At 36.9% G+C, this 16,722-nt stretch overlaps 1 protein-coding gene across 1 annotated transcript; it reads right to left on the bottom strand.

The window, feature by feature from the left end:
- Positions 1-1,149: 1,149 nt before the first annotated feature.
- LOC143631676 (trihelix transcription factor GTL2-like) lies at positions 1,150-4,550 on the bottom strand. Its single transcript, XM_077100361.1, has 2 exons — positions 4,133-4,550; positions 1,150-2,388 (listed from the first exon to the last, which is right to left on the bottom strand). Exons 1-2 carry the CDS (start codon positions 4,510-4,512, stop codon positions 1,260-1,262), a joined length of 1,509 nt encoding a protein of 502 aa, XP_076956476.1. The 5' UTR covers positions 4,513-4,550; the 3' UTR covers positions 1,150-1,259.
- Between the last annotated feature and the right edge of the window lie 12,172 nt (positions 4,551-16,722).

The raw sequence follows: 16,722 nt of genomic DNA, 5'->3' as shown, positions 1-16,722 counted from the left end.
GCAACAGTTGGGAAACATCGAGGGTATAATTGCGAAAAAAATATTTTTGGACGAAATTAGCAAATGTGACCAAACTTCAGGGACGATTTTGGCACTGTATTCATGTAATAAAGAAAGAGTGAAAAGACATGTCTACCCTTGAGTTAACGATTCAATTTAACGGAGTTAGTGATTTGGATGTAATTGGCAAGAATTAGGAAACGTGGAGGGTTCATATGCAAAAAACAAACTTTTTGGACTAAAATCGCATTATTTGCCAAACCACAAGGACGAAAGTGACACTTTACTCTTTAAAGAATATAAAAGTTGCTATCTTTTCAAATTAGAAGACTTAGAAAATGAATTGAACAAGGCCATGTTTATATTTGTTCATTAAGCTTTTATTGGATAAGCGAACGGTTCACGGACATAACCGAATGAAATTAGTTGTTCGTGTTCATTCATTAAGTAAATGATCTTGCCCGTGAACGGTTGACGAATACAATGAACTAGCACAATGCTTTATTTGATTTGACTAACCGAAAATAGTCAGTATCAAAAGTTTGGTTTGCCTATATATGAAGTTTGTGCCAGTGTTGCTTTTAACATTCATAAAAGCTAATTTATATCTAAATTAATCATATAATACTCATATATGTTTTAGTTTTATAGTTGATAAATTTGCTCAAATCTTTATCGTAAGATTAGAAAAAGTCATTAAAAAGGTATTAAAACCCTTTAATAAACAAACATCAACCAACATATATAAGCGGACGCAAACAAACACACAAACGTTCAAGAACGCAAGTGAACGAACATGGTCTATGTTCTTGTTCGTTCATTTAGTTAATCGAGCTTAACTTCTTTTTTCATGTCCATTCATTTATTAAACGAACAGACATACATATATTAAACGAACTTCCGGCCAAACAGTTGCAGTTTGCTGAACGTTCGGTTCGTTTACCGCCCTATCGTATACGATGAGTTATCCTTTATCTACTTTACTTCACCGCGTATATGCCACCATTATTTTGAACCTTTAGCAAGCGCCAGTTCTTGCAATAAGTTCTCAGTAGAACCAACCCTTTCCCTTCCATGTGGGCATTAGAACCATGATAAGGAAACATATGCTACATAATTTATTAAATTATTACACAAAAATGTGATTTAACATCATAGAAAATAATGTGCTAATTTATAGAAGTACAAAGACAAACCAAGATGGCAAGTCTGATTATTAGTAGCTAGCTAATACACCATTGATCTCTGAACCAACATCATCAGTTTTCTGTAGTATTTTTGGTGGTGAGTAGCTCCTGGGAAGATGCTAGCTTCTCTTGGTTATATAATTTACTCAACTCATGGTAATAAGGACAAGTTCTTGAGTCCAAAGATCTCTTCTTGTTTGCATCTTTTGTTTTCCTAAAATACTTGTTTATATTCTCCCACTTCTCTTTACACCTCTTTGCACTTCTCTTGTATCCCAATTCTAGCATCCCTTGTGATATCCTCTCCCATAAAGAACCTTTGGCACCACCACCGCCGTCACCGCCCTCAATGTGTTCCGCACTATTACCACCAAGACCATTGTTTACATTGCTCCTTATGCTTATCAATGCCAAAACTTCATCTCTTGGCCATCTCCTACCAGTGTCATCTTTGGCTATTGGTTGATCTTGATTAGGGTTTTCAGTTATATTCTCTAACGAGGGTATTTTGGTAATTTCAGTTAGGGACATTGGCTTGTCAATGCTTGTTGCAAGAGCTTGAAGGTCTTGTAAGTTCATATTAAAAGGGAGTTGAATCTTTTTGTCAAGAGATGTGATCTTGTTGAGGAACTCAGTGATGGTAGATTGTCTATCTCTTGCCATCTCTTGTTCGTGTTCCCTTATGTAAATTTCCATTTGTACCCTTTCCATCTCTTCCTTCCTCCAAGCTTCTTCCCTTTTGTTATTCTCTTCATCGCGATTCGCCATGTCTTCGAGTAGCTTCTTATGCATTTCTTCTTGTTGAGCCATCATCTTGTTCACCAAGTTAATGCACAACCCTTTGACCATCTTGAATATCTTGTGTTTCCTCTTCCTCTTCTTGCTATTTGTCACTTGTGAATCATCTTGAGTTGGTTGTGACATTATCTCAACTGGGTCCTTTTCAAAGTGACCTTTTTGCCCCTGGGCCTCAATATTTTGTTCTACTTCTTTTTCCTGTGGTTGTGGATGCTCTTGGTGATTCACATTTTCATGAGGGTTTTGGCCAGAATTATTGCAGAGATGGTGATCAAGTTCTTCACTAATCAAGTACCTGCTCTTGTTGCACTCTATGGTACTACTGAAACTCTTGCAAGTTTCTTCTTCAAATTTCTCTTTGCATTTTTCTGAGCTCCTTTTGTACCCCATCTCTGCTAGCTTTCTGTAGCTCCAACAAACATTATACAAAGTTAACAAGCATCTAAATAAAAAATATATTGAGCACACATACATTTTTGTCTGCATCTCAACAACCATTTTAGAATTTATTTTTACCATCCATCCATTTGTGACCGGGATATTAATTTTAAATTTTTGTTATATTCTTTTCATATTTAGGATTGTCGGTACTCGGTTGCCAGTCGCAAAGAGTGTGCGACTGATATTTACATTTATTGTGGTTGCAACCCTTGTTATAAACTAAATTTTGTTAATTATTTTCACGTTTCTTCGATTGGAACTAAGCAGTCACAAAATTTGTGCCCGTCCAGTCACTAATTTTGCGACTGTTTTTTCAATCGAAATTGTCCTGGTTTCTAGTAGTTTGTCTTCAAGGTTCTAAAAATAATTATTAGACCAACTAATACATACTATAACTATATTACCATGAGATCAACCTATTTTAAATGCACCTTCTAAACGTAAATGCTTCTTTTCAAGGTTCTCCTACTTTAAGTGTAAAACATTTCAATTTTGAAATGTATATGAATATATTGGTTTCATTAAACAAATTCAGAATTTGATCATGAAAAGGGCACAATAACATGTAATAAAAACCCACTTGAGTTGTGAAAATAAAAACCCACTTGAGTTGTGAAAACTCTAGAAACTCATTCTCAACCACATGTTTTTAATTAAAGTTTGAATCTTGTGGTCCACAATTAAAGTTAATAAAAAATGTAAACATATATATAACATTTTCTCTCTCTTGAAAACATATATAAAAATTAGTAAAAAAATATTAAAAAATAGCAAAAAAATGTTTTTTTTGATTTTTCGATGTTTTGTATTAAATGTAACAACATATATTACATGTTCAAAAAAAAAACAAAAAAAAAAACGATGTTACATAGGGTTTTTACGGGTTTTCACAACTCAAATGAGTTTTCATTTTATACTTCTCATATATATATATATATATAAATATTGGTGTTACGAAGAATAATGTTAATGATAACAATTATAAGTTTTGTTAAGACTGCAGTTTTTTATCAATGCATTTTTTTTAACAGCAAATTTGTATCATTTACAGCCAATGTAGTAATTATTGCTTTTATAGTCAAATAACCATTAAATTTGTTAAAATGCTTCATTTTTCATTTAAAGTAAGTTACAAGTATAATTGATGATCAAGTGGCCCACCAATAAAGTTATGAGTTCAAATGAGTAAAGGAATGCGATTATTTGCCGTTTAAGATATATGTGAAGGAAAGCCAAGTACACTTGTTTTAATTTAGTTACACTCATTTTATTAAAGGATGTTTCACATATTAAGATACACAACATTCCTTATTACATGCATAGAGCAAAATGGCTATAAAAACAGCCAAGAGATGGAGTTCACCTTCTAGTCTTAAAGAAAACATATTAAACTAACATGATAAAAAAAAATTACAAAGTAAAGTATAATTCGGTATTTTCATTAAAGGAAGACAATTTATAAACACTTTGATTTGGTTTTAAATCCTAAACATGCATAGGACCTTAATTACATCATCAAAGTTCAAAACCATACGATCATTCTAGATATAACTATTTGTACTTGTTAATTTGTTTGGAATTGAAATAAACTTCATCTAATGTGATATATTAGGATGATAATCAGTAATTAATTTGCTTATTGCGCTAGTTAGTAATTAATTAAGAGAACATTTAAGCAACATCATAAGAATAGTTAGCATGATTACCTGGATACATGGTCCCAAGTCAAATCTTTAAACCAATTCTCTGAACTAGATTTGATCCTCAAAAGTTGAATAACTTCATCATTAGACCATGGCTCATTTACATCGAGACCAAGATCGATTTCTTGATCTACTTTGCCTTCTGTGTCATTGTATTGATCGCGTGTTGACGTCGTTTGTACAAAGTGATTGGTTTGGAAAAGGGTTTGATGATGATGAGCATTAAGAGGAGGGAATAAGAGTGGATCAAAAGATAGAAAATTTAAGTTTGTTGAAGTAGAAATTGGTGGTGTTTGGATATTCAAAGAAGAAGTTGGAGGAATTCTTGAAGATGGTGTGGATATGAATCTGTGGAAATGCTCAACTGGTACTCCATCAAACATAGTCTTAAACCCTAAATTGATTTGGTGGAACCACTCACTCACTCTCTAACACACAAAAACACACTTATTTTTACTGTGTGCAAAAGCAATAATATCTTGAAATCACAAAGAGAGAGTACCTTTTCTTGAAAAGAAATGATATTGAAAGACACTCACTTTAAGCACATAATTACACACTTACTATGTGTGAAAGCAATTTTTTCTTGAAGAACAACACACTAGTCTATAAAGACCTTGTCTTGTTCAACGAATCATTATTCTTTTAACACAACCATTGATGAACTCACTTTAAGCACACAAACACAATGAGTAAACACAGATCAAAACCTTATAGACTCGTTCACTAAGCCAATGACTCAGGATAACTTAACTCATTCAATATGAGGAGAGTGAGAATGGGAATCAGTAGAAGCCAATAAGTGGACAGCACATGCACGTGACCACACACGTGGGACTGTGTGTTGGCACATGGTAGTGTGTGTGAGTTTAAGAATCCTATGAAGATAGAAGGACAGAAGGGGTGGGGGGCCTTGGATTGATCATATGATGGTGTAATAAACGGCAAAGAGATAACAGGACACGTGAATGCATGCAGAGAACTGGGTCCGTTTTATTTATTGACAAGCTACAGAAATTATTAGTATTTCATAGTGTCGACTGCTGTATTAACTTTTATTATGGTTTATAAAATAATTTGAACTTAACTCTAAAATTTTGAGATTAAAATGCTTATTCTAGAGTGAGAGGTTACAAGATGCACATCAATGTGTAAAATTAATTAGCATATAGTTTTATTTTATTGATTGTTATATTTGTGGACCGTAATGATAGAATTGAGTAATTATACATATCTGTAATTCCTTGATTTTGATCTTCTTAACTAATAAGTTGCTCTAGATCAATCTCTGAATCGTAAATTAATAATAGATAATTTTTTTTATATGTTACACACAATGATTTATCGGATTAGACAAAGATTTTCATAGATGAAATTGAATTTTGAAGACTGTGTGAATGTTTGTTGAGGTTCTCTAGTAACGGTATTTGTGTGTGTTTATTATGAGAGAGAGAGAGAGAGAATTCAATCGCGGAATAAACATAGATCGATATATTGCCAAAAACAACTAATTCTCATATGAGCCCATATATAAATTTGTAGGTCCCGAAACCGGATCTAACAACAACTATTCTTGGATCAATCTTTTAGTGCTAGCGGAAATCACACTAAAGAACCGAGATCTCGGATCTTGTTTGTAATTTGATTATTTTCAATTTAGAGAGAAGATAGGGAGGATGAGAGTTGGTAGTAAGGATAAGACTTTGCAAAAGGTTAGTTTTGCATGACCATGCTTCCTTATATATATAGGGGAAGCATGGCATGCATCCATTCTATTATTCACGGCCCAATGGGCTATTGTTTACAAGGCCTCGGGTCCAAATACATGAGAAGTTACAAAGACGATAAAATGCATAACGTAGACAATACAAAAGACTATAAATATATAAAATAGGGCCCAACAATCTCACTCTAGTCTTTAGTATTGTATCTCGTCTTCGTCTCTAGTCGGTCTCGTATTCCAGAGCGCCGTCTTCAGGTAGTGGAAGTTCAACAAGCTTGCAGACGAACTTATTGAAAGCTTCAACTATCTTGTCGGTATTCTATTTCCCGTGATCCTCCAGAGTGGGCAAAGGGGGAGTTGTATAGCTTCAGGACGTCCTCCTTGCTGAGGCCCATCAACTCATGCTCATCAAACATACGCAATGGATGCATGGTTTGACAGTGGATCACAACTTCACCCGTGTCATTATCAAACTCCCAGCAGAGGAAGTCGTGGAGGAGATTTGGCTCGAACGGCTCTCTATGATAAACCTCGCGACCTTCCTTGGGCATCTTGTATTGTCACACCCCGTTAAGCAATTTGCGTAAGCGTAAAACGGTTATGCAACAGATACAACTGGTATCAAATACATTGTTCATAAAGAAACATTACTAACTAATTTACAATATCTTACATCGTTCTAATATCTTTTACAAACTAAGTGGATACAATCAAAACTAGCTCTTCAATTACTTTACTTCTAAATCAAATGCTCACAGCATCGATCACAATCCAACAAGTAACACATAATCAATCTACTCCACCTTTCTGATTACCTGAAAAGCATGTTTAAAGAAAGGTCAACTACGAATAGTTGGTGAGTTTCATAAGTTTTAACGAAATCAGTTCTGCGTACCACAGTCGTAGTTTGCATGTACGCGAGTATATAAAAATTGCATTTACATTGTATATATTTATAGCTATGTCTCTGTGTGTACATATGCATGCATGTAAGTTTATGGCATGTATACACACACACACACACACACACACACACATATATATATATATATGCACATATATAGTATTTATCACGTATCACCAAACACTGTGGCCCCCCTTCCGCCCACAATATCCTCGTGGCCTCCACTGCCCACGTTATTCTCATGGTCGTCACAGACCACGTTATCCCCATGGCTATTACAGACCACGTTATTCCCCATGGCCGTTACAGACCACGCTATCCCCATGACCGTTATAGACCACGTTATTCACCCATGGCCGTTACAGACCACGTTATTCACCCATGACAGACCACGTTATTCCCCCAGCTTGTTATGTTTAACAATACACAACGTATTTGTATAAACGTATTGTCATGTGTAATTTCATTATGTTTTGGTATTCGTACCATGCCCGCTTAATTTATCATTCAACAATACTGTTCACTATTAATTCACACGTAACCAATCGTTATGTTTGTAGGGACTTTTTGTATGTGAACGTTCAGGTGATTTATATCCTGAACCATTTCTAGATAGATAATGTATGTAACTATGCTTTTCACTCCAAAAAGTTCATAAACAGTTTGAAAAGAGGGATCATGAAACTCACAGTTTTGTAGGCACTCAGTGTGAGGTCAGCTCGGGGTTCGTTTCCCTTGCTATCATTTAGTCCCTATAGTCAATATTATAATAATATTAATATTTTAATATTATTATAATCATTATACTAAGCTGGGCTGTATAGCTAGTCTGAGTGTGGCTGCAATACCTAGAAAGTGTCTATAGACTTAGATTGTGATGTTGTTTAATGTCTAATGTTTAAAATCGAACTTGGCTCAGTTTCCCCGTTTTACCAGCTGCGCCAAGTTGCTCGTTTACGCGTTCGGAAAACAATTATGGGGATGTAAACTTGGGTAAACGTGTTGGTCGATAAAATGATTAACTTATAAAGAAAGATCACAATTCTGGGGTCTGGATTCGCTACGAGACTCGTTTCCGTTTATTCAGTTTGATTTGAAGAAAAACGCGTACAATCTATCCAAATTGTCTTGATTTCTCACAAAAAGTTCGCTTATACATAATTAATCTGAAAATATACTTCTTGATCATTTTTGATGTTCTAATATTCCAACAGGTTCGTTAATTATGAACTTGCCGGTTTTCGTCAGAATTGAATTTGTTTAATCTTCAAATTAGCATAATTAATTATCCATTAATCATTAGATCATGAAAATTTAGACACTTATCAAATAAAATATGTAGATTTTTATAAAAATGTTGTTGGAATTATTTACTGATTTATAAATTTATAAAAAATCATTTTATATGCTATATCTAGCCCGAAAATCATCCGTTTATACCAAATGATTTCTGAAAAATCTGCCAAAATTCCTGAGTGACCAAAACACTTCCCAACATAACCTGTAGCAATTCCAGAAGCTAACAATCTTGCCAATTATCATTTTCTAGCAAAAAATGATCATGAAAATTCAAATAAGCGCGAATACACAAAATATATTAAGTCTTTTCCAAATGACCCCATATTTCATATAACAACAATAACAACAACAACAACAACAACAACCATACCCAGCATATCCCACAAATAACTAGCGTTATTTGTAGGGTCTAGGGAAGGTGGGATGTAGACAATCTTACCTCTATCCTTAAGAATAGAGAGGTTGCTTCCAATGAGACCCCCAACTCAAAAATAGGTAGGTAAAAAAATAAATAATAATAATAATATGAAATAAAAAAATAAAAGAGAATAGTAGTATATAAATACTATACTAGGAACAATAAACTAATGGTAACATTTAAGCAGCATCTATAATAGGTAGACTAAATAATAATAATAATAACCATAAATATAAAATGAAAATACTAATATTGAAAATAATATAATACAAAGTTATAACAGGAAATAACCCCTCCTTCTACGGGTCTTTAACCTTACTTTTATGATCAGAATATACCAAATTTGAGTTCCCCACAAAATTTCATAATTTTTCAAGCATTTTAACTAGTTTTCCCAAATAAACGCCCTAATTCGGTAATATATTCGCCAAATATTCTCGGATAGTTAAAAAATTACCAAATTTGGACAGGTACTCAATGATATGGTTCCTGATGTCCCTGCAAAATTTCATGACCTAACAATATGCACATCATAACCTTAATCTAAACAGCCCGTAATCGAATGTTTCGGCATTACTTTTGAGGTTTTCGCCTGTTTTCGCTCTCTTAATCCAATTTCCGGGTTCCCGTGCTTCTATATAAGCTAAGTACAGATCCTGTATCACAAATCAAGCATGTATCATCAAGATACCAGCCATGAAAGTTTGGGTTTCGATTAGGGTTCTAAACCGAACTTTTGAACCGTAAAAACATTGTTTAAACCCTATAATCCGTGTTTTTGGCAAAAAAAAATTAAAAACTATTAAACCAGATTCCTAACCACGTGTATGATCAAAGTATATTTTTGAACCATTTTTAGAGTTTGTACATGGTTAGAAGTGATTTTTGGCAATCAAACTATGTTTTTACATAATCAAACATGCTTAAACATGGTAAAAAATGATTAAAATGGATCTAATATCTTAGGGTTTTGCTATGGTGAAAGAAAAGCAGCTAAGTGATGAATAAGTTCTGGAACAATGAGTTCAAAAATATCTAAACTTGTTTATTTAAAAGGAAAACAAAGTAAAAAATAATAATAATAATAATATTAAAGGTTTTTTTTTTCAACTTTGACTGGTTGGGCTTGTTGGGCCCTCATTTGTGCCCCTTTGGCCCACTTTTCTCGATTTACATGCCTGAACGTGAAATTCCGAGTCCAAATTTATTTCGGGTTTGATTTTTGGTGCGAAAAATATATCAGGTACGACAAACAGTGCGAAAACGAGTGTTTTTCGGCTAATTTATTGTAAATTTAGAAAAACATACTATTTGTTTGTAAAAATCGAAAATATTTTCAAGGATCGCTTAAAACATCCCTAATAAGTGTTTGGTAAATATTTTTCGGCTTAAAGGATGATACAATGCTTGTTTCGGAACTATCTCTCGTGTTTAAGTTCATAACGGGTAGTTAAACGAGCATGTTTTCGTTTAACTGGTTTACTATCGTACTAAAGCCATAATATCAATATAAAGGCTTATATTAAACGTATATCACTTATATATGCCCCCCCGAGATATCTGGGTCATAACCAGACCCGTTCGGTTAATCGTTTGTTCGGTACGCAATAAGCGGTTAATCGCTTATTGGATAAACAAATACTAAGGCATACTCGATTTTGTCACGAATGTCACATGTATCTCTATGAAATTCTCCGTTTGCCTATTGCTGGATCAATCTTGGTCGGATGCTTGTATTTCGGACCTTTATTCAGATGGAAGTTGGCGTAGAGGCGCTTTGATTCTCGATTCATGTGGCGCTTGAACCATCCTTCCATCTTCTTTTCACCAACACCGTCACCTACAGCCCGTCTAAAATAGTTCATGTCGAGCTCGGACAGAATATACATTTCAGTCGAATGCATGTAGGTGAGGTCCCCGTTTACCCTTTGCAAAGCCCACGAATCGCTGTCGACGTGGTACTTGGCATAAGAGATGAGTGCGTCGTCGTGATAAGGTAGTTGCATCATCGAGCACTTCCACGACTTGTCACACAGTGGCACGTTTTCTTCCTGGGTTTAGGCACTAGTGACGAGTCTGCTGCAAGGGCTATTACGGGTTCAGCTTTAGGATACGATACCTGCAAATTCTCCTGCATGAAACAAGACATTAAACTCATCTTCCGGCGTAGCATCTCGATCTCTCTTTCCTTTTGAAGCCTCTGTAGTAAATGGGTTTTCACGTGGCTCATCGTCTTGTCGGGAGGTTTGTGTGTCCGCTCCATTACCACCTTCTACTCCGGCACCACCATTCCTTCCTTCACCACCATCTCCTCATATTCTTCATCATCCTCGTCATCTTCTTCCTCCTCTTGTTTAACTACAATTCTGGTAGCAGACCCTCCAACATCCGAAGGGACAGAACCGACACCAACATCGCTTGAAGCGATGCCAACATGTGGTACAATAACTCCCATAGTTGCTTCGCCTTCAGATTGTAACATCCCGAAATTTCCAAATAATATTAATTATATTACTTAATAATAGAGGGAAAGTTTACTCGGGTTATCTGGAAATAAATAATAGTATAGGAGTTGGCATGGGTCGGGCTAGTGTTGGGTAATGGATGTGGGTTATGGACTTGGATTAATTAAGATGGGTTAAATGAGAATGGGATCTAAGGGATATAAATATCCCCTAAACCCAATAATATCTTCATTTCCTTACTTTCTACACACACACACACACACCACACACTAACCGCCGACGGCCGGACCAAGGGAAGAATCAAGCAGATCCGAGAGAGAGAGAGAGAGAGAGATTAGTTGTGTTAACAAGTTAAACGAGATCCGAACAAGCCCAAAAAGGTATGATTCTTGATCTTTGAAGTTTAAAGATCCAAGCTTTTTAGTGTATAAGCAACCGAAAATGGTCGGGAGGCGTAGTGGGTGATATTGAACCATAGCAAGGGAGTTAAAATCGCTCGAAATGCTGGAAAGAAACCGAACAGCGGCTGTCTGGGCAACTTCGCCTGCATCTGGGCAACTTCGCCTTCAAAGCGATGAACTTCGCCTGCAAGCTAAGTTCGCCTGATGAACTTCGCTTGCAAGCTAAGTTCGCCTGATGGCAACTTCGCTGTAAAGTTAAGTTCGCCTAACTGGTAACTTCGCCTGAGGCCAAGTTCGCCTGATGATAACTTCGCCTAAAGCTAAGTTCGCCTAAAGTTTAACTTCGCCTAAAGCCGAGTTCGATTAGGAAATAAATTAAAAGCGATAAGTAAAAGTAAGCTAATACTAGACCACCAGATTAGATCAGGCGAGTATTGATACGTGTAACTTGTACAGTCAGCCGAGCTCAGTTAAAGAAGGGATTTACAGCTATCAGAAGAAAGAAGCAGAGTTCAGGTGAGCTTCTAGCCCCATTCCTTGTTATGTTTTCGGGCTGTGTGCATACTCGATGTGTTGTTAATACATTTATCCTAAGTGATAAGTGTATGTCATATGTGATATGTGTGATAGATATGAATGATGTTTGTCGGTACGCGAACGATCTTCGGATATTGCGCGTACTGTCAGGTTAAAAATAAAGGTACGAATATTATATATCGAAGATGTATGAATATTTCAAATGAATACTTGTCGGGGCGTGAACGATCTTCGGATATTGCACGTAACGACAAGGGGTATGGTTGTTAAATGAATGAGGTAAAGAATGCCTAGAGTGTTCTTATGTTATAATGTAAGTATGTGTATATAGGTACACGAATGGCATGTGAGTTCTACGTTCGACATAGTAAGTTAGGATGGCAAATCCCTCTAGCTTCTGTCGGACATAGACTCGGCTGGTGATGGCGTAGTTAAGGACTACGAGCCTTATACGTGAAGTAGATGATATATGTAAACGTAGATAAGGACTGCGAACCTTATACGTAATGTAGATAGGCGTCAGCATAGGAAAGGACTGTGAACCTTATACGTGCTGTATTTGTAGCATAGGGGAGGACTGCGAACCTCGTACGTGCTATGAATTAGGTTGCAACATAGGGAATGACTGCGAACCTTGTACGTGTTGTGGATGTATTTCAGCATAGGAAAGGACTGTGAACCTTATACGTGCTGATTTTGTAGCATAGGGGAGGACTGCGAACCTCGTACGTGCTATGAATTAGGTTGCAACATAGGGAAGGACTGCGAACCTTGTACGTGTTGTGGATGTATTTCAGCATAGGAAAGGACTGTGAACCTTATACGTGCTGATTTTGTAGCATAGGGGAGGACTGCGAACCTCGTACGTGCTATGAATTAGGTTGCAACATAGGGAAGGACTGCGAACCTTGTACGTGTTGTGGATGTACTATGGTATAGGGAAGAACCGCGATCCTTGTACGTACCATAAATGGTGAACATAGGTAAGGACTGCGAACCTTGTACGTGTTCACGACCTTGAGTACAGGTATAGACGGTGAACTATGAACGTACTCTCGGTAGACTAAGGTTAGTGATTGTAGATATGTATATATGTATGGTAGCAAGTATGTATGTAGAACAGAAGGGTAACTAGTGAAGTATGGATATGTATCTACGGATATGTGTGTATGTGTATGTATTGTATGGCGTTCGATTAACTAGAACTCACTCAGCGTAGCTGACTTTTAGTATGCACGCAGGTGAGCTGATTATAGAGTTAGCATGAGGATGACACACGGCATGGATTGAACGGCTGGCATCTGAAGAAAGAAGTAAAGATGTTTTAAATATAAAGTTTTGTGTTATGGTATCAAAGAAAAGATTTAATGTTTTGTAACAAATGATTGATGTTTTATATTCCGCGAAAAGTTTTAATAAACTCTGATTTGAAGAACTGTGTTTATGAGTAAATCCGACGCTAAAGTAGGGTCACCGGGTTCGGGGCCTTACACAGATGCCACTGCCATCTCCATACCTTCTGCAACACTCGGACCAACAGACGGTTGCTGTCCTTGAGTGTGCGCCCCTTCCCCTGATCTCTTCCAACTACCATGTAATGCCCGCTAAATTTTTTGGTTTAAAGATTTTCAGCATGTAGAGTATGTATATTTCTCGGGAGTTATCCGGCATCTTTTGTTGACCCGACCATCTTTCCGGTACGTTAAGTCATCTAATCTTTACGCACGAGTCGCCATATCCCTTAAACTTGAAGGGCTAGTGTGTAACATATTATTTATATCATAAAAAAAAATAATCTAACCCTAATCCTTTAACCAGCGCCGATCAGACCAGAAACCCCCCTGGAGATTTTTCTTCTGTGCAGCCGAGATTAAACCATAAAACTTCAATTCAAGGTTGGTTTTATGATTCCCCATGTCTTTTACACCTTAATTGATCTTTATATTACGCGTATTGATCGATTAATGGCTTGTTGTAGGCTAACCGGGTGGCTGTCCAATTGAGCATTTCCGGGACTGCTTTGGTTGAGGTTTTTGCACTGAAATTTTCCTAGGTATGTATAGTATAACATACTTAAGTATCGTGTTCATTGGTGTTCGTTAGATTGGTCAACTAGTTGAAGTTTGATTGTTATGTTCGGTTGACTAGAATTGTATTTTGGCGCGTTTAACGCGAGGGTTGAAGTGATTAATGACCAATTCAGCTCGGGGACACTTGGTTTGATGTACAGGTTGTTGAAAAATCATTTTTATAAGTTATGGGGCTAAATTGGTTGTCGGTTACTCCAACGGGTCGGTACAACGCGCAATTTCGTTTATTGAGTAGTTGGTGCATTGTACTTGCGAATTGTCGACCCATTTGACTCGTGTAGCGTCGTGTGGACTTTTTGGCTGTGATTTTATCGTGTTGGGTCCACACGGGGTTGAGTTGGATGTTAATGTTCTAATAGACTCTTAAACGCGCGTATTGGCATCACCTAATGCTTCCGGGGGGTAATTTGGGAATTCTTTATTCCCGGGAGTGTCTAAGGGTCGTTTTGGTGAATGTGAGGCCTCGGGGGCTGTTGTGATTTAATTTGATGAGGTCGAGGCTTTCGGTGACCCGAATCCCGTTAGAACGTCTCGTAGGTTAAGCGAGTCATCTTGATGTCATTAGTATTGATTGATTGTAAACCGGCAGGTGTTTGAGTCTTGGGATTACTTAGGGATTCTCTAGCTCGTGGTGAACCCGTGTCTCGTGTCAGGTGAGTTCATGATGCCCTTTTTAACTCTTTTTAAGTTTTGGGCTAGCATGCACACCTAAGTGATTTTACTTGATGAAACGTTTAAACTATTTTATATAGGCTTGCTAGTATATGGTAGGCCTTGGGATGTGATAGTATGTATATATATATATATATATATATATATATTATTTTATGGCCTATATTTGGCGATGTTGTAGTCGTATCGACTACTGATGTTACGTATGCCTACTTTGTGTTTGCATGCGTTGATGAGATGTTACGTGTTTGGGTTGTACGTTTGCTCGACCCTGATGTTACGTGTTTGGGTTGTACGTTTGCTCAACCCTGATGTTACGTGTTTGGGTTGTACGTTTGCTCGACCCTGATGTTATTAGGGATGTACATATAAAGATGTTTATATATATATGTATGAGAATGATTATTTATCAATGATGATGGCTTAACTGATGTATTCTTTTTACTTTTAAACTTTTGCAATGACTATCATGATTATTATTTACTGATGTTATTTATTTAAAACTTGAACTCACTCAGCTCAAGCTGACTTTGTGTGCAGGTTAGTGTGAGTTTCAGGTTAGGAAGAGGATGCTTTATCCTTGGACGTGCACGAAGCTACTTGGACGGTGAAGGGCATACGTGGATGGAAGATCTTATTTTGAACATTTTATTTTTAAAAAGTTTTATAAATATAATTAAATTGGTTTCAGGGAAATATTCCCGGGATTTTGGGAACTTATTTTATTATTTATGTTTTCCGCTGAATTATACTCTGAGATGTTTATTTTAATGGAATGAACCGGTTTCAAGTTTAAATATTTTATTAAGTATTTTGTATGAATACCAACTGTGGGGTTCCCGGGGTTCAGGGCCTTACATACCAAACATAGAATCATGATGGTTCTCGAGCGTATTGAAGTCATCGTCACGCATACCGATCAACTCCGAGGCTGCTTGATATTTTCTCTCCATTTCTTCATTTATCTTTAGTTGTAACTTGTTCAGATGATCTTGGGCGGCAAGTTTGGTCTTCAGGGCTTCAATCTCGGTTTTGAAATCAGTATTTTCAGAGATGAAAGTGCTGATAGATTGAGAAGTCCCTTGCTGGCTTTCCAACATCTTCACTCGAGCATCAATAGCCTCCTCTTCAGTCCACCACTTATCCACTGCCATCTTTAGATGGGTAACTAGTCTCGTTTGAAGAGCTGAGGCAGATGGCAAGCTTCTCTCCAAAGTCGTAACCCTCTCCCCGACCTTTGATCCCTCCACACGATAACTAGCGAGTGATAATGATTGATCATTTAGCAGCTTTTATTGACTGTCAACTCGCTTTTTGAGGGTCTCGATCCACCCTCTTTGACTCTCTATTAGAGCCTTATCCAGATCTCGCTCTTCCTCAAATTTGGCAACACGTGCCAACAAACCCGCCTTTTCTTTCATAGCCTCTACCTTTTTTTACTTTTGAACCTTAACGTACTCAAGCAATACATGTTTCCATTTATCACGTTTGGCATTTTATTCCTCCAGTGCGACGAACCTATCGAGGATAGGATCGACATACACTGGGGACTTTTTATACTTCCCACTAAACAGGGGTTTTGGTGTGAAGAATGTGGGTTTGGAGATGGTAGGAGGTGTGCATGATTGTGTAGGTGGAGTTGTGGTTTGTATTGATAAGGTTATTGATTGGGTAGGAAGTGGTGAGGTTATGATTAAGGGTAGGGCTATTGGTTGGTTTGGGGTTGTGGTTTTAGGTTGGGTTATGGTGGAAGTTTGTGTTGTTTGGGCTGGAGGTGAGGTCATAAATGTTTGTAACCAGAAAGTTGTGGTTCTTAAAGGTGATGTAAATGTTGGTGATTTAAATGGTGAGGAAATGGGTGGGTCAGGTGAAATAGGGTGGTCAGTTTGTGTTGTGGTTATAGGTGGCGACAGTGAGGTCTGAATGGTTTGTTGTGGTGGTGATAAGGGTAGGGTTATTGATTGGTCTGGGTTGTGGTTTCAGGTTGGGTTGTGGTGGAAGTTTGTGTTGTTTGGGCTGGAGGTGAGGTCGTAAATGTTTGTGACCAGAAAGTTGTAGTTCTAAAAGGTGATGTAAATGTTGGT

Source organism: Bidens hawaiensis, unplaced genomic scaffold (assembly GCF_021521415.1).
Source record: "Bidens hawaiensis isolate Kalapana, Puna unplaced genomic scaffold, B.hawaiensis_p1.1 tig00006190_1, whole genome shotgun sequence".
Lineage (NCBI taxonomy): Eukaryota > Viridiplantae > Streptophyta > Magnoliopsida > Asterales > Asteraceae > Bidens > Bidens hawaiensis.
Note: the sequence above shows the minus strand (reverse complement) of the source record. Positions and strands in the feature narration are given on the sequence as shown.